Here is a 26,104-nt window from a genome sequence, read left to right as displayed (position 1 = left end):
ATAATATTAGTTTACTGATAATATTAGTTTACTAAAGAATGAATGACACGACTGCAGGTTTTTATTGTGGAAGCCTATTCCACTAGGGGGCGACTGAGTATCTTATTTTATGTCAGTTTGTCCAGAGATCTTCCTCTGAAGGCAGTCGACGTCTCTTAAGTAAATATACTTCCAAGTGTTCTACGACATATTTCTCTTCTTTTTTTCAAATTAAGAGTAGAGGATCACATAAAGTGATTGGAGCAGTGCATGATGTAACTTCTTGCACGAACATGCTCAATTGGCTGCCATATTCCGGTTTCTTTTCGCTGGAACACGTGGGATAAATACAGGACCCATTATGAGTTATCTGGTATCCTTGTTCCCGACGGGAATAGCTGATTGTTTACAATGTGGACATTTTGCATAATATTCTCGGCCGTTTTAGTGATGCTGCACGACTGCATGCTTCTGCGCTCATGGGGGAAGTTCTATAAATACCATTACAGTATATCTGATAAGACTTACTGAAAGCAGGTTGTTACGGTTTCCAACAGGTATGTAAAGTAGATAGTGCTACCTGAATGAAAGAAAAAAAAAAACTGCCAGAACCTTTATCTTTAATACTGATACTTTTACAGTATGGTGCTTCAGAATAGTTGTCTGCACTCTGATGAGTAGTTGTTATTTTTAAGGAGAAGTGCTATTTTGAGCGTGTCGCACAGATCCCACTCACACGCAGTCTTTTTAGAAATGTATGCTGAGAAATAAAAAAATAATAATAATAGAAAGTGATAAACCGGTAATCATTGATATAAACATATAATTTCAATCCTCCTCTGCCTTGGTCGATTTAAAAGAACACGGACAAGCAGCTTTGAGCTTCTGCACATACTTTGTTCTATGCTGTAATTTATTATGAATGGCCTAAACTCGTCTGCCCTCCACGTGGGTGTGGATCTCACATTTTAATTGGCTGACATCAGCAGCGTCCTGAAAGAGCTCTGCCGCGATTGGCTCGGTTGCTCCGGGGGTTGTGGGCGGATTTTCATCGATGGTGGAAGTGGGATACTTTGTGACAATGTTCATTGTCGGTACATCCACTGGGGCTGCTGTAGGTTTGAGAGCGCTGCGGAGAGCCTCTCGCTTCTAAGCCGAACAGGGCTTGCAGCTCCGCTCCTCTGAAGGTTGCAGCAACCTCAGTTAAGATTCAGAAGGAGTTTAGTACTATTATTTTTTTTCCCCTAATCAAACCTCGCATTTTTAAAGGTTATTACATACGATCGCCTGCATTTTTTCCCCCTCTTTCTTTCTTTTTTCTTTTTTTTTTCGCTGACAATATAATTCCGTTTCTGTTTGGCTTTTGCCCAATGTAGCATTTCGGAAGACTTGCTTGCAACTTGGAAAGAAAAGGAAAAAAAAAAAAAAGAACGCTGCAAGGAGATTTAAATAAGGAGATCAAGCAAAGAGAAAAGCGACTCTGCAGTGTTAGTTGATTTCCTGCGGGGACGTTCTCATGAAATCGACCGGACTTGGTTTTATTCTGACTCTCGGAGGACGCACGGAAGGGTTAACAGACAGAAAGCTCTGAATGCTGCCTTCTAAGAGACGATAGTCGAAGCGAGGATTCCGCTTCCTCCTCCTAAACCCTTTCTTCATCCCGACTCTTGCTCGTCTTGTCTTCCCTCCCTCCTCCTTTCCCGTCCCTTCCCCCCGCCGTCTCCGAGCACAGGTTATCGAATGGACCAGCATCCTAGCGCCCGGAGCTGCACCAGTCGCGGGACTTCGTCCTGCGAGGCCGTCCCGGCTGAACCCTCCATGAATCTGTACATCCACTCCACCACAGGCACACGCTTCGAGCTCTCCCTGCCCCAGGAGGAGACCGTGGAGGGACTGAAGAGAAGGCTCTCGCAAAGACTCAAAGTACCCAAAGAGAGACTCGCTCTGCTGCACAAAGAAACGTGAGTAAAATCCTACAAGGTGGACGGCGGTGTTTCAACAGAATGCATTGTGTAGGATAACGATCTCGCGATTTCTGCGTGGTATTTTCCTTTAAGAAACCTCTCTTTACACGCACTGACATCACCAGCCGTAACAGTATTCTGCAGTTTTAAGATGGGCACATTTGTTGCATTAACCCTTTCATGCTCGGGTGATATTTTTTTTTTTCGGTCGCACAGAAAGAATAGGGGGAGTAACCTTGCCTGAGGTGGTCTAGGTGTGCATGAAAAACGTTCACATTAAACTGCTGAGTGAGTGCACACCGTTGCTAAAACTGCGTGAGGACTGTTGGGAGATGAAATCTGCAGACTTGAATTAAATGCAGAAAGCATGGCTGTATAGCTTTGCTGCATGAATCAAAACATGCATTCATAAGAGGAGTCTCAGTATGTGGCGGTGTACATTGATAAGATGCTTAACAACACATATGGGATAATAATGTAGTGGTTTCTGTATGGTGTCGACTGGCCTGAGTATTGTTGAATACTCAGGAACTGCAGATATCGCAGCATTCAAGCAGGGCTGCAAGGGAGAAGGAATAGTTAACCCTTTTGTTATTCAAGACTAAAGCTCTTAAATGCTCTGCAACTTAAGCAAGCGAAAGGCAGCGCAGGTGGCGTTATTTCAAAACTGGAAAGGGGGATTGCTTTAACATGCAAACAGTTGGCATTGTTTTTCATTCTGCTTCCCCTCCTACCTATTGTAATCACTCTATAAATCACATCATCCTTTAAAACCTGAACACCCCCGTCTTAATCTCCTCTTGCGCCTCGGAAGTGTAGGCCTACTGCAAAGCCGGCTCTGCCGGCCTTTGTTCAGCTGCACAGGGTAACATTTGGGTCATGCATGTGCAGCAGGCTGTCCTAAGCATCTCCCTTTGCTTGGGGAAGAAGAACAACAACCCATGGACAGCGTGTTTGTGGGGTGTCGCGATCTACAGGGAAGCAGTATTTTGGAGCAGGTATGGCTGCTCCTGTTCTGCAACAAACATCAAAGTGCAGAACGAAGAAAACCCATCTTGGGACATGCGGTTGTCTAAAATCTAAAATTGTAAAACTGTTTAAGCCACCAATCATAAAACTGCGTCGCAGAGCCATTTGTTTCTTGTCACAGCTTTTGCAGTTTGTTCTGCTTGTTCGCACAGCCAGTAGAAAGTACTTACCTCCACTTAGGCAAGTGGCAGCAGTGCCAAATATCCACTGTGAGCACTTGTCAAGCTGCACTACAGTCGAAATTGAAAAATGACAGCCCAATCAATACATCTCTTTCATGAAGCTTTTCACCCACGGCTCTTTTCCAAACTAGTTTTGAAGTCTGCCTAACACCCCCAAAGTTCCCCAAGCACTCCTTGCTGAGGGGTGTTTGGGTGTCTATAGAGAGAGAAGATACTGTCAGCACAGTCTAATTATCTCGATCTGTGTAACCCTGCAGGCGACTAAGTTCAGGCAAACTCCAGGATCTAGGCATCTCTGATGGGAGCAAGTTAACACTTGTACCAACAGTCGAAGCAGGATTAATGGTAAGCCTTGTCCTAATGTTATTTTTGGTTTAGCTTGGAATAAAATTACAGAAAGCACATTCAGTTTATTTAAAAGCTGCAAAAATACATTTGTTTACATAAACCATAAATGTCTTTTTTTTTGTTTTTTCTGTGCAGTCTCAGGCATCAAGACCAGAGCAGTCAGTAATGCAAGCCTTGGAGAGTCTAACAGAAACTCAGGTAAGGAAACTCTGCTTATGAGCTTTTTTCCAACATCTGCATGTTTGGTGCCTCTTTGGGGTTTTTTGTGTGTGTTCAGAAATTACTTAATTTGATACAAGCTGTGCAAGGCTGCACAATGATGTTTCAATTGTTTAATCTTGGCCCCCTAAACAAGCCAAGCTAGGCATCCTGTGTGAGCTGTTGGGATATAATAAGCAGCAACACCCTTCTGTATCCTAGTAACGTCTGCGATAGTGTGTGTGTGTGCGCGTGTTTGCGTGTGCATGCACGCTGCTGCAGAAGGCTATCAGAGAGTAAACCACACACAAAAAGACTTATTTGTGAGCGCATAAGAGGCCTGGTGTTCACTTTCATGTTTCTATTTCTACAATCTCTCTCTCCACTTCTTCTGTATTTCACGGACTTAGCAGACGCACAGATGCACACGCACACACACACGCACGCATACTGGCTAGTTTCCAGGAAGTGTGCTGAGGCTGCATGGCAATTGAGTATACTGTAGTCTCACTCACTCATACACAGAGTGCTGGATCATCAGATGGCAGCCTTCTCATTCTGTATTAGCATAGGGTTCCTGGAAGCCTCTCATGCATATATGTCCTAAGATGGGCCCACACCCTGCACTTACAGTGAAACAGCTCTTTAGGCCTTATTAAATACAGTATGTATTTGAGTCAGTGTGACATGACTCACTGAAATGATCAATAGTGAGAGTAAAGCAAAAGCAAAAAAAAAAGCTTCTCATCAGCCACAGAAAGAAGCTTGGCGAGAAGAGAGGTGATAAGGCTGAACACACTTAGACAACATTGTGACGTATGAAGCTGTGTGCAGCTGACTGACTGACTCACATCCACTTCCTTTTGGCGGTGTTGGGCAACGGCGAGACGTACGTAACTGCATCAGTGTGATGTCAAACCGATGGCGAAACTGACCACTCGGGGTGTGCGAGGTTTTTGTCCAGTGAACGACGCCGACCTGCGCTCAGTCAGAATTTTTAAATCGGAGGACGCGGACTGCTCAGAGATAGCAAGCTGTGGTTCTCTATGGCCTCCCTGATAATTTTATGGTGGAAATCCTGGCCTGGTCGTCTGTGTGTGAACTCAGCATGCGCCTCGTAGCGCTGACAGCAGATGACTGCATGTGTGTAGGTGTGTGGACATGTTGCTCTATGTGTGTGTGTGGTTTGTTTTTTTTTTTCAGCACTAGTGAGCTGGAAGTAAGCCTTGCCCGTCAATATAAAAGAAGAAGATAAAATATATATATATATTTTTTTTCTTCACCAGATGTAGATGATAATTCAGCTGCCAACCCAGAACAGCAGCTTCCTCACTTTGCCTCTTGTCTGAGTCGTAACCCTGTTTCGCTAAGATTCGCTATGAGTCAGATGCATTTTTCTTAAGAACTGCTTACAGTTTACATTACTTCCAGATTCATATGCTGATTGTAGTCCTGCATAAGAGGACTGTGAGATTAAAGGGCGGCGTGTGAATCATATTAGTACGAGGGGGGAAGTTCACGAAAAGGCCTAACACTGCTTTTGTGTGTTTATATCTTGAGAAATTGATTGAATTTATAATTCATGCAGCAAAATGGAATGCCATAGATTGTGGGGAGATTAGTGATACGGGGTAAGATTAGGAAACAGGAGCACCCAAAGCTCTCCCTCATTTCCTTTCTTCCTTCTAACTCAGGGTGGGGAGGCTGGCTATCAAAAATCAATCAATGCACTTAGCTTTTTAAAAGTGCCTGACACGGTAACTGATATCCCTAAACACCTAAAAATAGCCTCCGGGTGATTCAGGGTGGGTTTTGGGTAGTCGCAGATGAAGTGGACATAAACCCGCAGACCCCCTTTATTTAAGCACTTATCTTTCTAAACGTCTCTCTGGTTAAGTGAGGTCCCGTTTCAAGTTTGAGTGTTTTTCCAGGAAGTGTGTATTCATGCAATATGGACTGAGTGGATCACCTCATGTGTTCTCCTTTATCTGGATTAGATATCCCCGACTAGCGGCTATATAGCTGGGAAAGCAGCTTGCTAGAACATGCTGATTTGTCTGAGGAATGTGTGTGTGTGTGTGTCACGTTATAGGGAAAATGTTTTATGGAAGTCGAGATCTGGTAATTATCGAAATTATGTTTTTCTCCCCAGTGTCCCCCATTTTCTCCTTCTCCCTCTCTTGTTCCTGCTTAACAGCTCTCTCAAGGCACTATAATTTAAATGTGCTGCGGTTTGCAAGTTTGGCTGTAGCTGCCTCTGTTTGGCCATGATGGCTGGCTTCTTTAGCTGCCTTAATTCCTCGTCTGGCATCAACTAGGGCCTTTTTTTCATGACATCTAAGCTGTATTAAGCCACTGACTCCCTGACAGCCCATCAGAATGCGCTCGCCTGCACTACTTTCTTCTCCTTCTGTCTGCTAAGGAGACGTTGTGTGTACGGCTTATATTTACACTCACAGATCTGAATTGAAAGGATGTACTTAGTAGGATTTCTGATCTTTGTAATAAGAAACCTGAACCATATAATAAAACGAACGTATACTTGTACAGCAGCCAGTCAAGTAACATGAAGGGAATTCAAGCAGTGACATAATTTCATCTTTTATTGATTATTGCAGTTGACAGAAACCAAAAGAATTTGCGCTACTTTCGAAACACAGAGACTCTATTTGCTCATTGATGCACGTTGATGCTCGAATAAAAGCCAACCAGGCGGGCAGCCATCACCCTCACCATCCCCCTCCAAATGCACTTCCCCCCCATTTAGTCATCTCTTTGTTCCTGTCTTAAAGCATCAGCACCAAACTGCCCAGCTCACAAACCAAGCCATCAATGCTTCAGTCACTCTTAAAGCTGAGCTGTAACCCCGCAGTCCTTGCTTATACCGCGTGCATGCATTGGCTGCTGTCAGCGAGTCAAGCGAGAGTGGTGCATCCTGATTTCAGAATCAATGCCCTGCCCAACTGGAGTGATGCTCAGCTGGCTGCAAATTGACAAATTTTTGTCTTGAATGCGTACAGATTGCTGAGGGAGGAAGCTGTGTGCTGCCATTCCATATGTCCCAGTAGAATACACTGTTACATATCTGCTCTACTTTTCCTCTCTCGCTCCTACCGGCAGGCACCTCTTGTCCTTATGCTCCCCCCCCCGCCGCCTTTCCCCCACAAACCCACGGTTCCCTCTCATCTTTGTCTCACTCAAGTAACCACGGATGGAGCTCAGCTTTGCCATTGTCCCTGCAAGCAGGCAGATGCAAACTAAAAAGACCTAACAATCTGTCTGCAGTCACCTCTGAGTCACCCTTACCTAATTTCCTGTGCTCTGCATCCCTCAGGGAGCGCCAAAGTCAACATGACAGGTGGAGGGGAGATGAAAGGGAAGAGGTCTGGACGAGTCATTCATTAATGCGTCCAGCTGTGTTTGTGTAGGGTATACCCTGGAATATTGGGGGTAGTTGATGGGATGACTACACATGCCATTGGGCAACATAGGTCGTAACATACAGAAAGATTTTTGTACCCGTGACTGTCTATGTCTCGGTTCGAGGCTTTGTGTAAAACAGCTCAATGCACATGGTCGATATGTTTCTCTTTCCAGTCTTGCTACCTGTGCACCACCTTATCTACATGCTAGTTAATCAACCCTATTGGCACTACTGGAAATCATTGCAGAGTAATTGCATTGAGGATTTCTGAGTGCAAAGAATTGAAAAATTACCAACTGAGTCCAATGGCCAGTGTGACAAGATCCCCGTGTCCTTTTGCCACCATTGAAGTAAAGAAGAAAAAAAAAAACGAAGCATTTTTTTTATGCTTGTAGCGTAAGAGAAAGAGTCTTTGCTCTCTACAATGATAATTTGCCTCCTTTGTTCTATCAATGAAAGCTACAGAAATTAATTTGTTACTGGATGTCTAAATCAAATTGTGTACGGAAGAAAAGACAATGCTGATCTGAAGACCCATTCAGTCCCTGCTCATGTAAATCCCGGCCTTGAAAATTGCATTAATAAGCTGATCACACAGTATTTTTGCACCTGTGTAATCCCTTTTGTATTGCTTAAACACACAGTCGAAGGGAGATGTTGGAATGGGCTTAGGGAATCAAGGTGTGTTGTGGGGCAATCAAGAGAGAGGTGGATTTTGCTGTGGATTTCATTGTCCTATTGTGCACATGCATCTGGTCGCGTTGGGCTTATGTGGGCGTACGCATGTGCCAACATCCATTTTTAATGTCTTTATCTTTGTGTGTTCCCTCGTTGAGCGGCCAGGGGAGTCTTATTTGCCTATGTTCGAGTCGTGACTGTCATTGTTTTCCGTTCCTCTGTGACACGGAGCTTTTGTGATTGGAGTAGCAGGCATCATGACTAGTGTGGCTACTGTGTGGGAGGATGGAGGCCAGGAATATCAGGTCTTATAGCCACCACCCATATCCAAAGCTCCCAGTCTGAAACAGACAGGCATAGGTCAAAGCGACTGAGGTTTTTAACGAAGAGATTTCGAAAGAGGAAGTTTTGGAAAGACTTAAGCATTCTTCACGGATGCATCACAGCTGTTTCTGCACTGTTTTGTTGACTTCCTGTATCCCTATTCCATCACTGTCTTTCCCTTGACTTCTTCTCTCATACCTTTACCTTTGTTTGCAGCATTTGTTGTTGTTAACTGTATCCACATCCTCACAACAGCAATTGTGGTCATTTTGTGTTGTCAATTCTAGGGTCATGATTAGTGTAAATGAAGTATTTGGTGCACTATTTGCATGAACTTGAATGTTTTGAACTTTGCCACTCTAGGCTCTCTTTTAACAGGTGAACAAATTCTCTGGAAGTGAGCTGGACATTACTTATTGCTCACACTGTCTGTTTCTTATCAGACCGTATTACAGACAGCTATCTTTCTAATAGACCCTTTCAGGAGCCCTCTACCCCCTCCTGGCTACCTTTAGGATTTAGGGCATGGTGCAACTCATTGATTTTTTTCTTCCTTGTCTCTTTCAAGAGCCTGTTATTGCATCTTTAGCTTGTGTGTCTGCTCAGAGACTATCAATAGTGTCCTGGTGCGATCAAACCATCTAGGTCGATGGGCAGGTTAATAAGCAGCTTTTTGAAGCTTACCTTTCACCTTGCCGTTCGACAGGTGAGCAGCTACATTGGAACCGAAATGTGGCTGGAGAAGCCGGCTTCCTTCTCTTGTGACTTCCCTCCCTCCAGCCCCCTCCTGTCCCGCCTTCCAATCCTCTATCCTCTTTTCTCTGACACAAAGCTGCTCAGTTGTTCATGAATGTCAGCTCAGAGCTGCCAGCACGCTCCATCCCCCACCACCTCCCTCCCAGCCTCTTTTAGACTCTCAGCCTCTCTCTTCCTCCCTCAGTCCTTATCTCTCTGCCTTACTTTGCTTAGTGTGCAAAGGAAGAACGACTGCAAATGAGTTCCTTGAACCACAGGGACCCCAATAAATAAAACTGTCAGGCAGAGATGTCGAAAGGGAGAAAAAAAAAGGGGTGGGAGCCAGAGGCACACTCTCGCTGAATATTTCATCACCCTCTACCACTTTGACACCCTACCCCCATTGCCCGCATCCTCCATCCCCCCTTCACCATCCTGGTTTTCTCTGTCCCTCATACCACCTTTTCCCCTCCTCTTCCTCTCCTCCATCTTGTCTCCACGACTCACCCCTCCAAGCTGCCCCTTATCATATTCTTCCCATTCAGTGCATGGCAACCAACGCCTCCTGCTAAACATGTCCTGGCCGGCAGTGATGAAAACTGAGGGATTGAAGGGACTGGCTTGTTAGCCAGCTCCTTATTTTATTTTATTTTAATTTTTTTTTTTGCATGCCACTTCTCTCATTGCAGCCTTCTGAGCACAGTGATGGACTCCTTTGTCTCAGAGGGCCCCAGCTGAACTTTATGAAATGTGACAGATTAGCAACCATGATTAAATCAGAATAATTCTAATTGACTTCCTGCTAGTAAATATTATTTATTGAAGTCATAAAACCACATTTCCTTGCAGAACACCGAGTGGAGTGTAGAGATTTATTTGAACTTGGCAGTTGCCAAACCGGTACAGAATATGTCTCTGGTGGATACCAATTCATATTTGGTATATAGGAAAAGTGCAACAGTAGATGTCTTCACTTTATACCTGGAGAAATAGGGGACTACCAAAACCTCGAAGGTACATAATGGCTAAGAGACCAGCAGTCATTGTGCCTTTCTTATAAAATGGCAAAGGTTGAACCTAGAAGAAAGGTGGCGGATGGTTAGAGGCTGAAAAACCAGCAAAAACAAAACTCTCTTTTGTTTGCCTGTAATGTCTAGAAAGCCTATCGTGTTGGTCCTGACGTCAGCTGTGGCCAGCTACATTAGCTGTCTTGGCTGGGCTCTCGAGAGCAGACAGGCATGTTTGGACTGGAGCTGAGCTGCTAGCCGAGACCACTGGGAATCATTTACTAGCCAACTCTCCAGCGCCAGAGAGCCCCACTCCCTCCCATCTACCATCTTTCTCTCACACAGACATATAGACATACTCTCCAACACATTTCCTCCTCTTGTTTCTCTCTTAGTCTCTGTCCGTCTGGAAAAGTCTTGTTGTTGCACGATCGCTTGCCAATCTAGCCTCTGGCAGGCAGGCTGTAACATCTTCCGCCTCCTCCCATCCCTTAAGAGATAAGAACTATTTCAGGTGTTCCACTCCACAGCTCAGAGCTACACAGACCATTTGCCCTTCTCTGATATTTTCTTTTCTGGGGCTCTAAGAATTGTTGGGGAAACGGCATGTTTTCAGGAGAGGAATTTCACACCTGGAGGTTTCAATGCGGCTCTTTGTGTTTATCTTCTGGGGGGGGACGTGAAAGATGACCGCAGAGATATGAGCTGCCAATCAGACAGTCATCGAGATGTTCCCTGTCATTTTCCCTTCTAATGAGACGTGGATGTTTATGTGGGTTTGTGGCCTTTTAGTTGCTTGCCTGAAGCCGAGGTTGTGGTGGGTGGCATGTGTATCTGCAGAGACCCCAAATGAGTCACATTCGGTGTTACACACATTTAGCTCACATGTATGTGAGATCTAACACGGCCTGTGCGAGCGACTTCTAATTTGACTTCATGACTCAATGGCTGAGACTTGTGAGTGTCAAAAATCGAACGGAGGAGGGAAAAGAAGGGGAAAAAAACTAACGAGGTGCGAGGAAGAAAGCTTGCCTCTCTTGGAGGCTAATTTGAAGCCTGCCATGTGGTGTTGTGAGCTCAGTGGGAGTACATGATTTTCATCTTGGTGGTTTTGAATAATCCACACTAGTTATTATAAGGGTAATCAAGCCTCCTCTTTGTTTCTCCTGCTGTCACTCACTGTCATGTCTTTTTTGTCACTTTCTTTTTTTGCCTTTGCTTGCACACCCTCACACAGAAAAAAAAAAAAAAACAAAGTTGTAAAGCAAATACCCTGTTTAGTCTTGGCACCTTTAAATGTTCCTAAACAATGATTTTGGATTGAAGTATTTTCCAGGCCTGGGGAGAAGTTTAGAAATTTGTGTTTCTAGGACTGTATCCTGTTTTAGAAATATTGCATCTATATATCCATGAGCTCATAACCAGGCTTTGTTTTGGTGTACATAGGTAATTGGATGAAAATCATTGCAATCTCTAAAAATATGAGCCTGGAAAATCATAGGCTATTGTCATGATAAGTATGTAGGAGTCCTAATTTCACATGATCCGTTCTTTTGTCTGATGCTCACACACCCACCAGATACAGGTGTAGGTAAAGTCCACTATACTCACGACCTTCTACTTTAGCACTGAGTTTTGCACATGCTTTTTGTAGTAACGGTTGTTAGGTTTTTTTCAGATTTCTCGATTAAATGCCTCAGGTTGAGTTTAGTTAGAATCAATATGAATACTGCATGCCTGTGTAGAATGAGAGGTGTGATCAGGAGCAGAGAGAAATACTCACTCATTAGCCCCAGCACCAACCCCCCACATGCTTTCTCTGTGCTCATTTTGTGCGGTCTCCCTTGGGGTCTTTGACGTAGTGTTGGCTGACTGTTGACTCTCTCCTGACAGCTGTCAGTCACTGCCTTAGTCAGGCCTGTTCTTTTTTTCTTTCTCCTTCCCCCCTACGACCTTTGGATTCTGCCTCCCCCCTCCCCCTTGAGTCGCACACATATACACGCCTTCTTTCTATCAGGCAACCTTTTGTGTATAGAGTTTCATGCAATACCCTGCCCCACCCTGCCCTCCTCCTCACTTCACACCGCACCTTACGCCTGCTGAGTTTGTTGCCTTACCATGCCGCGGTAATCATTGCGGGTGTGGACTGTATCAACAATCCACCAGCAGCTGAGTTTGCATTCAGAAAAGAAAGGAAACCTTAGTTATGTTTGTGCTGGGACCTCCGGAATATTTTTTTTTTTTTTTTTTTGCTACTTTGGTATTTGAACATTTACCTTGCAAAAATGTTGTTTATCGTTCAGCCATCATATCATCTCAACTCGCTCAGATCTTTTAGTTGTCCATCCTCTCATTTTCCATCTGCTTTCCCCCCCCTCACCATGTCAATAGCAATGTCTAAAGGTCACCATGGCAATACAGGAGTTGCGGTCGATAGAGAAATAAATAAGCACAAGAAAACAGAGAGTTCTTTTTGAGGACAGGCTGGCAATTTTGGGGTTAATCGTTGCCAAGATCTTAGAAGTAAAGTCGAAAAATGTACATAGTACAAAGGCCAAGCAAGAAAGAATGGCCCTTCATCCTCTCCATCTCCTGCCAAAATCTATGCTCTTTTCTGCCCTTATTTAGATTGTTGTTTCTGACTCCTTTCCCCCTTGGGTCTAAAAGCACACAGGCAGCAAGGGCTGTTGAAATATTTTTGGATAAATGTGTCACTTTGTATTTGCCAGTAAAGGGTGGTTTCTGCTTGCCTTAGTTTGGGAACAGCTTTAGATGTCGCCACTGTTGAATCTTCAAGACCAAGAACCTTTCTGACCCCTTGATGACTCCGCGTTGAAAAGACGCAGACTTTCAAAAGCCAGTTTCAGCACAGAATGTTTGGTATTTAGCGTGAAGCTTCCAAGCCAATTCCTAACAAATCAGCTTGCCCGTGTGCGGTTGCGTGCATCTATCCGGGCCATGGGCGGGTCAGTGAAGACCTCGACACTTGGCCCTTGTTGATCATTGCCAGAATTCCAAAAATGGGCAGCACTTCCAGATCCGCTGCAGATCCACAGACAATTGACTATTCTGTGCTTGAGAGGCAGGCGGGGTGTATTTCCTGAACGTGGGACAGATTTTTCAGGCAACAAGCCAGACAGAAGGGTGGCCTTTGTCTCTGAGCTGAATGACACTGCTGACTAAGAGTGGACCCAGAGGCAGTTGGAGGAGAGCAAAGAGTGGAGTCTGTGTGTGTTTGTGTGTTTTCCAATAGGTCTCCTTATCCAGAAGTAAATAGTCCACTGTTACAGAACTGTGAATGATTGGATGGTGGTCTAAATGTGGTATGCCTGTGTCTCTATGAGAAGAGGGGCTCAAAGCACTTTTGTGTCCAACTCAAATGCTATCTATGACAAAAAAAAAAGAATTAATAAAATTCATTTACGATGAAGGAATTCAATTCAGTTTGCTTCACTTGAGGAAACATTACTCAAAAGTATTTTCTGTTTTTCTGTTACGTGTGTACAGGTCAGTGACTTCCTGTCCGGCCGCTCCCCGCTCACCCTGGCACTGCGCGTAGGGGACCACATGATGTTCGTTCAGCTTCAGTTGGCAGCACAGCAATCTGGGGGTCCCCAGCTCCAGCACCGGCACCTCATCAGCCGGGGAAACACGGAGGCCGCGGCAGGACAGCCCACAGTGCAGCCGCCCCGAGTTCCCCACATTCACCCGCTCTCCCCCCACCACCACCCCCAGCAACCACACAATCACCCCAGCCCCCATCCTGTCCCTTCCTCCTCCTCCTCCTCTTCCTCAGGCTCACCTACCTTCCCGTTGCCAAACACGCACCACCAGCCGCTCCCTCCTATGTACCACCAGTCGCCCTCCTCCCCTCACTGTAGCCCCCCTACTCCGCCACCCCACTCCCCTCGCCCGTCTCACATCCCCGGGGGACTTTTCCGCTCTCCATCTCATCATCACCATCATCATCCTCACCATCACCACTACCACCAGCCCTCCTCCAGTCAACCCAGCCATGACATTGGCCAGGTCAGCCCTGTAGCCCCGGTTTTGTGCCCTGAGGTAAGACCCCAAGAAATGCATGTTCTTTCTTTTTATATTTAAGTTTTGTTTTTTTGTTTTTTTTGTTTTTTGTGAAGAGACCTACGGCTTACATTACATCTACACTAAATTAATTTGTCATAATTGAATAAGACAAACTTTATCATGCACACAAATATTCAATTCTCCAATGTAGCAACCAGAATAATGGAGAGGAATCTTTGGTTTAGTCAAACTGCTGCAGGGCTAAAGATAGAGGGATTTAGAAAACCGTTTTCAGTCATCAGTCATAAACTTTTATGATCATTTATTTAACTTAGAAAATCTTTAACGACGAAATGCGCTGCTCATACTCTCTTGACCTGCCTGAGAGCTGCCGTGAAAAGTGAAAGCAAACATCATTGAACTCAAGCAGAGAGCATATATAAGCAAAAATGTCTATTTAACAAAGAGAAGAGGATATGATTATTCCTCATTACGCTACAACATGCATTCTCTTAAATAGAGCTACACGCAAAGAGGTTTTTGTCAGCAGTTCAGTTTCACTACCATTAAATAATTGCAGTAAAGCTAAGGTGGCTTCTAAAAAATGACAAGATGCATTAAGCCAGAGTTTGAAGTAACCTGGTACTGTATGGAATAGTAAACTAAGCTTTCATGACGTCAATATAGGGATTTTTTATAAAGGTTTTCACAGTTCCCATATATGAGCATTTGCTTGTATAATGAAGTGGAAACACTCACACTTAATTTTTGTCTCTATTGTGTTTTCGCTTCAGGCTAACTGCAGCACCAACAGCCCCGGCAGTGGCTCTAGTCCTTCAGCTCGCTCACGAAAACCTGGAGCCATCATTGAGAGCTTTGTTAACCACGCTCCCGGAGTCTTCTCAGGGACCTTTTCAGGTAAACAGACATTGAGCTCCACACTGAAAATCTTACTTACTGCACAAAATGAAGTCGAACAAGTTGTAGTGCATCCTTTTGTAAAACATTTCTCTATCTTTCGTCCTCTCTCAGGCACTTTGCACCCTAACTGCCAAGACAGCAATGGGCGTCCAAGACGTGATATCGGTACCATCCTGCAGATCCTCAACGACCTCCTGAGTGCCACTAGGCACTACCAGGGCATGCCCCCCTCCCTCACCCAGCTCCGTTACCAGACTCAGTGTGGGTCGCCCACCTCCCCTTCCCCCTCACCACCTCCTTCACCCCCAGTCGCTGGGATGACGGGCCTCTCTGCCAAAGCTACCTCTGTGCCTGCTGGCAGCCCTCCTCCAACTCTTCATCCACTGGTGCAGTGCCAGAGCCAGATCCGCATGTGCAAACCCCCTGGTGAGTGAGCCCTCTCCGTACACCTTTTCATCTAAGCATGTCAAAAACACAAACAGAAGCACACCCCTCACCCCTACTTACGCTGAGTCTTTGTTAGTCCCTTAACGCCCTAATGGCCTCACGAAGCAGATGTTCTTGCATTTGGCACCGCTTTGGGGGAGCATAGCTTGTGTGCGCATTTGTGTTAAATGACAATACAGCCACTCATTTTTGCAAAGCTTTGTTCTTGTTTTGCAATCAAATGAAAAATCCATTGTCATCTCTGTCTTTTTCTGTTTCTGTTCTCAAAACGCATCATGGGTATCTCAGTTTGGTTGGGATGATTTTACATCACTGTGCTTCATGCGCTTATTTTTATCTTTTAAAATACTGATGATAGTTGAACTGAAAACTCTGACTAAAGAACAAAAACACTCAAGCATATATGTCTCTTGGGTTTTTAAGCAGATGAAAAGAGGAAGTGAATAAAGGAGATGGGGAGGGGGAGGTCTCCTTAGTAATGCAATACAAGCTTCTCCAGGCCTGTTCAGTCAGGCTCCACTTGTCAGTCAGTCGAGTTGGCTTTGTTTTTGTGCATCAAGGAGATAGGTTTACCTTTTCAAGCCTGGGCTGGGCTATGTTTAGATTAGATTAGGCTTTGGGTTACTTAACCTGTGTCCTAAAGAAGAGCTGCAGCTGGGACATGCATGGGCTGGACAAACCTCGACAGGTTCCCGTTTTAAGAGGGGTGGGCCAGGACAGGTGTTGGAGTGCGCGTGATACGGTTCTGGTGCAGAGCTTGGATGTTTTAAAACCCTCCTTTCTGAGCAGCCACTCAGGATGTTGAGCATCTGACAGATGTCCAGAACTGATAACATTCAGGCAGTGTTGTGAGGTTAGACTGACTGTGTGGAGAAAAACTGCATTGTCTTCTAATGCCTCCTTATCGTCTGCTGAGGAAATTCAACCACTCTATAGTGAAACACTGGTGAATCTTGTGGACAATGACCACATATTGTTTAATAGTCCTCTTTGGGTGGGCCCTAAGAGAACATGCTTAGTATTTAATATTTTCTGCTGACTGAAAAAGAAACGCATCCATATTCATTGTTGTCTTCTGGCTTTGTCCCATGTTGTGCGTTCCCTGCTTGAAAGCGGTACAAGAACATTCAAAGTTATTGTAAAGACTGAACCCGGCATCGGTGGGATTAACCACTATTCCACTGCCAAACTCTGAGTACCTTCACAAGTGCTCACTGAACAGTTGTAATAACACAGGCTTATTTTTCCTATCTGAGAAAAGACCATTCCTTCACTTCCCCACTTGTCCATACTCACCCCGCCCTTTGTTCCCCTCCCCCCTCTCCCTATTCTTGCCATGTCACTTCATCTGCACTCAACCACCCACGCCACTGCCCCCCTCTCCCTGTTAGCCGTCCAAAAACAGCCCCGACTGTAGAATCCATCTCTCTGTCCGTCTCCTTTTCGCCCCCGTCTCTTTCCACGTCTGTGTTGTGCATCAATACATTGTCTGTGTTCATTTGGTCTTTAAAAATAGACTTATTCCAAAAATCAGCCCTGAGAAGCATTTTCTTTGTGAGCTCTACAGCAGTGAGAGAAGGAGGAGGCAACGGAGGACACGGGTTGTTGAATCCACAACTCCGAGCTACTTATCCTATGGGTGTTTATATTCTGCCATCAACCATATCGCATGTTAAGTTTTAACCAGAGGCTAAGGGTGAAAGAGGAGCCCGTCTTTTGTTGTTTCTCTCAGTCTTCTAGACTTGACTTGCTGAGTATTTCAAACCTTAGTGACACAATGGCAGACTCCATGTTTTCTATTCTACATAGCAAGCAACAAGCAAACCAATGACTGAGCTCTGTAGGGCAATCTTATCACTCGACAGCTGATGGAGGACTTGCTGGACTTAACACTGCGGCTTAACTCTGCGGCTTCAGAGGAACCTTCACTCATTCAGCTCCAGTTAAAGAAAAACGTGTACTTCTCATCTGCCTGAGTATGCGCACATAGCCGAACTCAGGTTGAGGCAGCCTCTCGAAAATGTCACCTACCTCGGCTGTCTCTTGAGTCTTTACCCTTTCTGCTGCAAGTTCACGAGTAGAAAAAAAAAAAACAGAAAAAAAAAACCTCAACACATGCACATGCAGTTAGTCCCAGGGCTTATACAAGCAGCCAGCTTTTCCGCTCTCGCTGTGTAAAACTGCTGAGTTGTGAGGATTTGTCAACATGGGAGTCATGTTGAGTTTGAACAGGGGGGCATTAGCATGGTCTAGCAGACTGATTGTTAAGCTAAATTCCTTCGCTGTGTAGCGTGGACCGACCCCACCATCCGCCCTGCAGCCTTCAGTGTCGATCACCCCCTGCCCAGCCTACCCTATTGTGTGAGGGGTGTATATAGAGCACCATGCTGGACCATTGTGGGTCAGAGAAGGGGAGGCCCATGGGATTATATGGGTACCTTTTAGCCCTACAGCTGCTTTCGTTCAAACCGAGCACACAAAGACCGGGCAAAACAGAAGCAAAGTTGGCTCTTAAAGGCTCTCCAACAGCTCCCTTCCCCCTCATGTGTGTCTTCCACATCCTTTAACTTGCCCTTGTCTCCTTTTGATTTGTCAGGTCATGTTAGCTTCGTGCAGGCTAAGACAGGGCAAGGCAGGGGGAAAAAGGAAGGGTGATTGTGAACGAGGCAGAGACAGAGAAAGATTCTTTGCCCTTAACCTTATCGAGTCTTGTACTTAAACCGTGACCCACACGGTACTCGTTCTGCCAGCGAACTTAACTCCTCTCTCATCGCCAGCCAATATTCACTGGGATGCACATGCGCCACTAAAACTCACCGAATGCCCCCAGCGACTCTACACGGCCACAGAGGTATCCAGGAAAGCCAGCCAAGCACATCAGGTGCCCTTTCATAGTCGGGAAGGAGAGGAGAAGAAGGAGGGAATGCAAATGAAGTCTAAAAGTCATTGAAGAGCTTGTGTCCCTGCAGGGCCGTCAGTGCCCTTTCACTGGCTGTCAGGATGCTCATATTACCTCTGCTTTGATTGGTTGCTTCAGTATGTATCTGTGTAGGTTGAGTATTTTTTTTTTTTTTTTTTACTGAGTGGAACTGGGTAGCCTTTAGTTCCATGTAGGATTATCAAACCTTTTGGGGCATATTTCTGAGCTCTGCTTTCTGTAAAGCTTACACTCTCTGGTAGAGATTTTTGGCTGATTTCAACTGCTTTTTGGGAACTATGGTAAAGGAAACTCAATGAATGAACATTGCTCGAAATACCTTTTCACTTTCTGTCACTGGCAGTCCAAGTAGGAGCAATGCTGCACTATGCATGTACAAAAACAGTCGATGTAAAATAGGGGTTTCCTAATATATTAAAGGAAATACTGACTTATAACCAATAAATCTTCCGTTACTATCACTATCAGCATGTCTAGCTAGCATTACACAAACAGTAGTCCCAGTGTTTTTTGTTGTTTTGGCTAGAGAAAGTCCATCCCAACATGTTAGCACTTATACTTGGTATCTTCACAGGCAAAGAAAAAATAAGCTGCAATTTTTTATATATATATATATATATATATATATATATATATAGCCCTCTGACCAATTAAGGCTGATTAATCTGAAAACTTGACAAACAATTGTTTTGACCAAGAGCTGTTTTTTTTCTCTCCTTACAATAGTGGTCTAAGACACATATAAATGTATGTCTTGCAGGTCATTATTATTCCAGTTTAATTCAAAAAATGAATTATTTATATTATTTGCACCTACAATGGAGAGAGTGCGGTCAGTGATACTAGATTGAAACCGAAGCAGATATTGCTGCAGTGTGATTCTCCCTTCCTCTCCTTTCCTGGCCTCGTTTTTTTTCCCCCCTCCATTGTCTTCCCCTCCCTCCCTCGCTCCTTCCTCTGGTTTTCTGGATGCTCAGCAAACACAATGTTCTCTGTGCAAGATCACAAGACTTATCAAGACAAACAAACAAACAACAGCAATAAGACAACTGCAAATGAAGGCCAATCTTTACACAATCAATAGAAGGAGAAGCTCCTTTAATCTCCCTCTGTGTCCTGGATGCTGCAGCCCTCCTCCTTTTTTTTATTCTTCCTTTCTCTCTCCATCCTTTGCCTGCTTACTCCTCCGTCCACCCACTCCGTCCACCCACTGGACCATCTATTCCCCCTCCCTCCCTCTCCCCTACCCCTTCTCCAGTCCTAGCTGTGTTGCTGGGCTGGGCTCAAAGGCAAGGGAAACTGACTGATGCATTGATTATTCATAGATCACCTCTTTGCTCTTTGACTGTTTTTCTCTCTCTTTTTTTTTTTTCCTACAACGTCTGGCATATTTACGAAACGTGCTTCAAAGGGACGGGCGAGGATCATTTTGGAGAGGGAGAGTGGACCGCTCAGGAGGTTTTGGTGTGGCTGGTGTTAAGATAAAAGAGGGAAAGAGACTGGCATTTCCTTCTTCTGTGCCCTTGAGCTGTGCTCTGTTTGATACTGGTGGCGCATTTCTAAAAAAAGGAACCAGTGTTGCTTCCTTGTTTGTCTTTCCTGTGTCACACAAGGTTGTGTTTGAGTAAGGGTTCCCTAAATCTCTCCTTTGCATTTATACCCTATGTCGGCTCTCTGTGGGTGCAACTGTGCTTGCGTCAGTCCCCAGCCCAACCAGTCAGACTGAGCCAATCTGTGTGTGTATGTGTGCCTGTGCTACGTGGATTGTCTGTTCTTTTTCGTATTCAGCCCTAATAATAGCCCTACTGTCATAAACATAGTCTGGAGATCCCTGCGGCCAGCTGTGTCCGGCCCAGCCGCCCAGGGCTCCGGTAGTGACGCTCATGAATGGCCGAGCTCACACACGCACACACACACAAGTTTGGTGGTGCTCCAAGCACATTCCCAGAACTCTTGCCAAGCCAAAGGCCAAGACCTCCTGCCGCCCCACCAAACTGCACTCTGTGTGTATGCGTGTGTGTGTGTGTGTTTCCTTCTGCAATGCTGAGATGAGAGCAGATGTACCCCCCCCCTTTAGAAACCAAGATCAAGACTAACGGACTATCTTGTCAAGGGAAAGGGAAGCAAATTGCTGCAGAGAAACAGATTTAAGTCTATAGGCAAACAGTGGCTTTCTGCTGTTTCATTATGTGCGGCCAGCTTCTCTTCAGACTAGTCTGTGCACATAATAAGAAGGCGAAGTGAGGACCAGTGAGGAGAACAAAGCCTCGCAGCAACGTTTGTGGCTATCACATGGTGCAGAAGGAACAATGGATGTATTGCCGGCCACCTCCCACCCCCGCCCCCTCACGCCCCTCACCTCTGGCGTACTGGCTTCGTTCCCGAGGGGGTGACACATTGTCCTCAGACAAAGTGCAGCATCTGGATGCACATGTATGCTGGTGTCAGGGCTGACCATATTGAAGTAAAAAGAAAACGTGGTATGACTAATGCAATGTAAAGACGTTAACCTTTTTCCACTCCTTACCTCCTTTTCTGGTTTTCCTAAAGCCTCTCAGCACTTTACTTAAGTGTACACTGCTATGGCATAATAAATAGTCCCGGAAGGGTTAAATTGCTTTGCACTGCTCAACCCGATAAGCAAATCGGAGAAAAGAGGTAAACGCAGCCCACACCGAGTCCGGAATTCATTCCGATAGAGAGGGGGAAAGCAGAGGAGGCCATAATCGATTCTGCAAGCTGACACCTACGGCTGATCCTTTACCCTCCACCTTTTTCCTCCATCGTTTATTCCATCCCCCCAGCCTCAGGGGGAGGAATTCCTTAACCCACGCCGCCGTCCCCTCCTCGCTGCGTCCCCCGGCCGCCTCCCCCCTCCACCTCTTTCTCTTCTCCGCACACAGCCCTACCTAGCTGTCTCTGGGGAGACATGGGCCAAGATACTGGAGAGGGAGGGGTGAGCTAAGGGGTAAAAAGGGCGCAGTGTTTGGAGGAAGAGGGGGGCACTCAACGAGCTGCGATTTGGAAGCTAGAGCTATAATAAAGAAATAGAAGAAAAGGAACTATTTTAGTCTCTCTTTCTCTTCTCGCTCTCTCATCGCTTACAATTTCCATTCGCTTGCATTTTCTATTGAAAGCCAATAGCGTTGTCCGGGGCTGGAGATGGATGGCTGCACTAGAGCTAAGGTTTAATCAATAGGTCTTTTTAATTTGCCATCGATCCACGTTAAAAGCTACTGCGCCTGTTGGTGCTGCGTCTGTGTGTGCGTGTGTGTGTGCGTGTGCATGTGTGTGTGGACCTTTTGAGACAGTGCTCGTGTGCATCCATAGCCATGCATGACTGTACACATCGTGTGTGTGTGTGTGTGTGTAATGCGGATTCCAATGTGTCCTTGTGTGTGTTCTCGTGCACGTGCAGAGATGGCCGCTGTGCTTTGGTTTATTGACATCCTAGCCCAATATTTAATTATTTAATTCCAAGACAGATACTAATGGAGCTAGCTAATAGATTGTGGTTGCCTTCCCTCCCTTCTAAGCCCTCCGAATATACGCATAAATGGAATTAGGCTCGACTTGGCCGGTGTTGGGATAGCATTCTCAGTGCAATGCAAGACCTCTCCCTGGAGACTGGAGTCTCCTATAGGCACATCAACAGCTAGAAATGCACTTAGGAGAACACACACCCACTGAAGCATGTCATACTTAATTGTGTTTGCAAATATCACAGGGAGCCACGAGCGTGTGCTGGCTCTTTCGTATGTTTTTACCTTTATCTGCCCTGCTTATGGCTCTCAAGGAGATACGATTCTGGGGGGAAAAAAGAAAAGGTTTCCCCACTCAGTGAGGAAGCTGATGGGAAGTTAACCAAAAGATTTAACAGCGAGCTCCATGAAGTGTCTGCTTTTAAGTTTGGTGCACATAGGGAAGGAGCGAAACATGTTAAAGAAATATTATCGGACAAAAAGAAAATAAGAGCACCCCTACCTTCCGCTTATAATGCATTTATTGAGTGGTTAAAAAAAAACAAACAAATAAACTTCATGATCTTGTAGTTTATTTCACCAGTTACCAAACAATACTAACGTGCCCCTTTGTTTCGCGCAGGTGACCGCATCCGTCAGACCGAGAACCGAGCGACTCGCTGCAAGGTGGAACGTCTGCAGCTGCTGATGCAGCAGAAGCGTCTGCGCCGGAAGGCCAGGCGGGACCAGCGAGCGCCCTACCAGTGGCTGCCAAACCGCAAGGCCGGGCGTAGCAACAGCAACAGCAGCATGTCCAGCGAGGGCTCCCTGGACCTGGACTTTGACGACTCGGTCTGGAAGCCCGACGTCAAGGCCGACTTAAAGTCCGAGTTCGTGATGGCCTGAACGCCTTGTCCAGCCCCCGTTCTTCGTGAAGATTCGTAGAATTTGTGAAGCGTTTCTTGGGATTAATGTGGAATTATATTATGAAGGCCATGTCTTGGCAGGAGGTGAGGGGGAGAGAAAAAGTTGTCCTTGTGACTGTTATCTGCCACATGGGAGAAACAACCGCCCCCCCCCCCCCCACACACACACACACACACACACTTGCCCCCCCTGCAGACGCTAATCCCATTCTGTCCTTCACAACTGACCTTGTGAAAAGCAGCAACAATAGCAAAGGAACTTCATTGTGATGCTTGGACTTTACAGGCAAAACACCTGGACTTTACAGTGTACAAGACTTTTATTTTCGAGGTGTGATATCACAGATCACATCTCCACTTGAGCAAAGCAGAATTTAGTGAGTGGTGGTGGTATTTTTATTTTTTTTTTTTCCCTACATTTTTTTTAAAGTGCACTCTGGGCAGAAATGAAGAGATCCACACTGGACTTATGAACAGAACAGCAGCACCAGAGACTGTGGAAATATTCCGATGGGCATTCTTATTGTTCTCAAAACCAATCAATCGGAGTCCAGTTTTGTTTTTCCTCTGTTACGGAGTGGTTAAACCTTTGTTTTTTCTTCTTTTTTTTCCACTTTTAAGCATATTATATTTTATAAACAAAAAAAAAACAATATGTAGCATTGTTCACAAAGCATTCAGGTTTTCATATAACAGTTCAAAGTACTTGTTTATTTGCACATGATGTTGATTTATAACAGCTGGTCAATATGTGCAAGGAGGAGGAGGAGGTGGTGGTGGTGGTGGGGCCTGAAATAGAATAATAATAAAAAAAAAAGAAAGAAAATGACTATCGAAGTATTGATGTTGACCTCAGTGACAAAGGGTATCGATAGGAACGACTAATAAATGAACAAAATGAATTAATATTACAAAGTGCTTTAGAGGATTTTAAAATCTTTAAAAAAAATTAAAAAAAGAATATATGATAGAAAACTCTATTTTTGTTTCTCTTCCTATCTGCTGTTTTCTAAAAACAGCAGCCCTCTGCGGCTTTTAGTCAAGTTGTTGACTGTCAGCAAATATGTGCATCCATTCAACCATTCGTTTGCCCATTTGTGGAATCATCTCGTCTCGCCACAGCGAACCGTAGAGAGCGACCCCTCCCCCCCCCGTCATCCAGCCCCAGGTTGACGTCTTGCAGACCTGGACTGACTTATCCGAGGGAGTTTGTGTACATAACTGTGACGATTTACAAATGTTTATGAGGGTGTGTGCGTGTGTGTGTGTGTGTGTGTGTATGTTTTGCTTTTATTTTTGTTGTTATTAATTTTAGAATATTCCATTGTTTTGTTGTCATCTCCTGAGTAAACCCTACGATCTCCTCGCGTCGTGTCGATCGGCCGCAGCGGAGGCGTGGGTCGAACGAAGCGGCTCGTTTAAAGTTTGAGGCCCTTTATCACTAGTTTTATCAAAAGAGGGAGGAGCAGCGGCGTCATTTTTCTGGCATCATTATCTAGTGCCTGGACCAGTAACACCCATTGACATATCAGGTTAGGCCTTTCACAGTTTTGCTGCTAACACGTGGGAGCTTAAAATGACACAAAAGAGAGAGGAAAAAAAAAAAAATCAAAGCTACAGGGGGAAAAAGGTGACATTTCTTTGCATGCAAAAGGTGTGAAATTACAAAGATCCTTTATATATATATATATATATATATATATATATATATATATACATATATATATATAGATGGAAGAGAAAATACAAAGTGGTGCTTTGGTAATGAAGGTTAACAACATGCATGAATTTGTGGAGAAAAAAAAATGAAACAATGCTGCTTTTGTTGATTAGGTTTTTGTAACCTAACGTTTTAATGTTTGTTTAAAAAAAGAAAAAAAAGTGTCCTGCTAAAGAGTGACAATGCAAAACCAAAACAGATGAAGATGAACTCGTGTTGTGGCTCGGCCTCGAACATTCCTGTTGTGTTACGATGAAGATGATGATGAGCAAAGAACAAATGACTCTCTTCCTCTATCTCTCTCTCTCTCTCAACGCCCCAAGCACTGTTTTTTTTTTCTTTTGTTTTGCTTTTTTTTTCCTCTCTCTCTTTTTGTTACCCAGACAGCCGACAAAAACTGTTTAGCCAAGCCTCCTCCTCCTCCTCCCAGCCCGAACGCCAACAGAGGCTCGCGTGGACATATACGTCCGCGGGGGAACCAGCAGACCGGTGGATTTAAAAGAACTGTCTGTCAAAATCCACTCGAGAAAAGCATCATTTATCAGCCTGTCTGACTGACCGCCCTACACCACTATTGCACTCCCAGAGATTGCAGTGAGAGATTACCTTTTTTTTTTTTGGGTAAACCTCATAGTTTTTGTTTGTTTTATTTTTTTTTTTAAGTGGCCTTACCTTTCACTAAAAAAAAAAAAAAAAAAAAAAAGACATTTGGGGGGAATGGGAATGTTTTGTTTTCTTTTCTTGTTTGTTTTAAAACTTTCTGTGCATATCGTTGTTGGACTTTTCATCAAGGCGCCATTTTGTTGTCACTGAGGACACTGGGCATTTGTTGTTTAGTGCTTTTAGCTGGTGGAGTCTCTATTATGTCAAGGCTTCTGTGCCTTAAAAATTGCCCTTGCAGTGTCGGTGTCGATTGAAGCTCGTTTTCATTGGTTGATATGTGACTGTAGTACTCGCAGCCATGACGGTCATAGATTTTAGGGGTGAATCTTGTTTGAGCGAAGCCAATACTATTCGGTGATTAGGTGTCGTTCCTCAAACAAGGTCTTTGTCCCGTTTCTTTATTGTGTTGCCATGTTTGTTGCTCTGTTGTTTGAATCTCACGTCCCTCCGAGCAGTACTTAGACGGAAAGAAGCAGTCCTGACTCAGAATGAGAAAGGTCCTGTAAGGACTCCAGACTACATGCACTTCCTGTTTCCATGGATATGACAATTATTAAAAGGACAAATGAACCCCCGAACCCCTCCCAAATTTTATTTATTATGATTTTTTTTTTTTTTTTACGTATATGTATGAAATATACTCTGTGTGTGCCTCACTTCTGTGTGAAACTCAAAAAGAAGAAACAAAACAAAACAAAAAAAAAAGACAAAAAGCATTACAGAGAGGATAAATAAGAGAGTACGTTGGTGGAAATACTGATCATTTAAGTTGCCTGTTCTTTCTTGTAGCCAACTATTGAAAATAACAGGTTTCAAGAATACAATTTACAATGTTCTAGCTCTAGACCGGTGTAGCACATGTGTGACTGTATTAATTTATGAAACCAAAATGGTAACTGTGAATTATGTATTTCTTTGTGCATTTTTAAGAAAAACAAACAAAACAAAAAATCGGTGGGGCAGAATGTTGTCGGGGCACGGGCCGCAGCTCACGCTCGTGTCGGAAAACAAGCTTTTCATTTTGTTTCTTTTGGTGGATTATGACAGAAACTGAGACTCGTTTCCGAAGAGTTAAAAAAAAAAAAAAAACGCAAAAAAAGAGAAAAAAAAAAGGTTTAAAAACAAAAAAGATAT

At 44.5% G+C, this 26,104-nt stretch overlaps 1 protein-coding gene across 1 annotated transcript in view; it reads left to right on the top strand.

Moving 5' to 3' along the window:
- The window catches only part of midn (midnolin), a 25,830-nt gene extending 1,635 nt beyond the window's left edge, over positions 1 to 24,195 (top strand). Inside the window, exons 2-8 of the mRNA XM_007570062.2 lie at positions 1,712 to 1,940; positions 3,412 to 3,499; positions 3,638 to 3,700; positions 13,376 to 13,930; positions 14,689 to 14,812; positions 14,927 to 15,241; positions 22,305 to 24,195. Coding sequence (XP_007570124.1) covers positions 1,720 to 1,940; positions 3,412 to 3,499; positions 3,638 to 3,700; positions 13,376 to 13,930; positions 14,689 to 14,812; positions 14,927 to 15,241; positions 22,305 to 22,567 — 1,629 coding nt within the window. The 5' untranslated portion in view covers positions 1,712 to 1,719 and the 3' untranslated portion in view covers positions 22,568 to 24,195. The remainder of the gene's footprint in view (positions 1 to 1,711; positions 1,941 to 3,411; positions 3,500 to 3,637; positions 3,701 to 13,375; positions 13,931 to 14,688; positions 14,813 to 14,926; positions 15,242 to 22,304) is intronic.
- The last annotated feature ends 1,909 nt before the right edge of the window (positions 24,196 to 26,104 follow it).

This window comes from Poecilia formosa, unplaced genomic scaffold, assembly GCF_000485575.1.
Source record: "Poecilia formosa unplaced genomic scaffold, Poecilia_formosa-5.1.2 Scaffold254, whole genome shotgun sequence".
Lineage (NCBI taxonomy): Eukaryota > Metazoa > Chordata > Actinopteri > Cyprinodontiformes > Poeciliidae > Poecilia > Poecilia formosa.
Note: the sequence above shows the minus strand (reverse complement) of the source record. Positions and strands in the feature narration are given on the sequence as shown.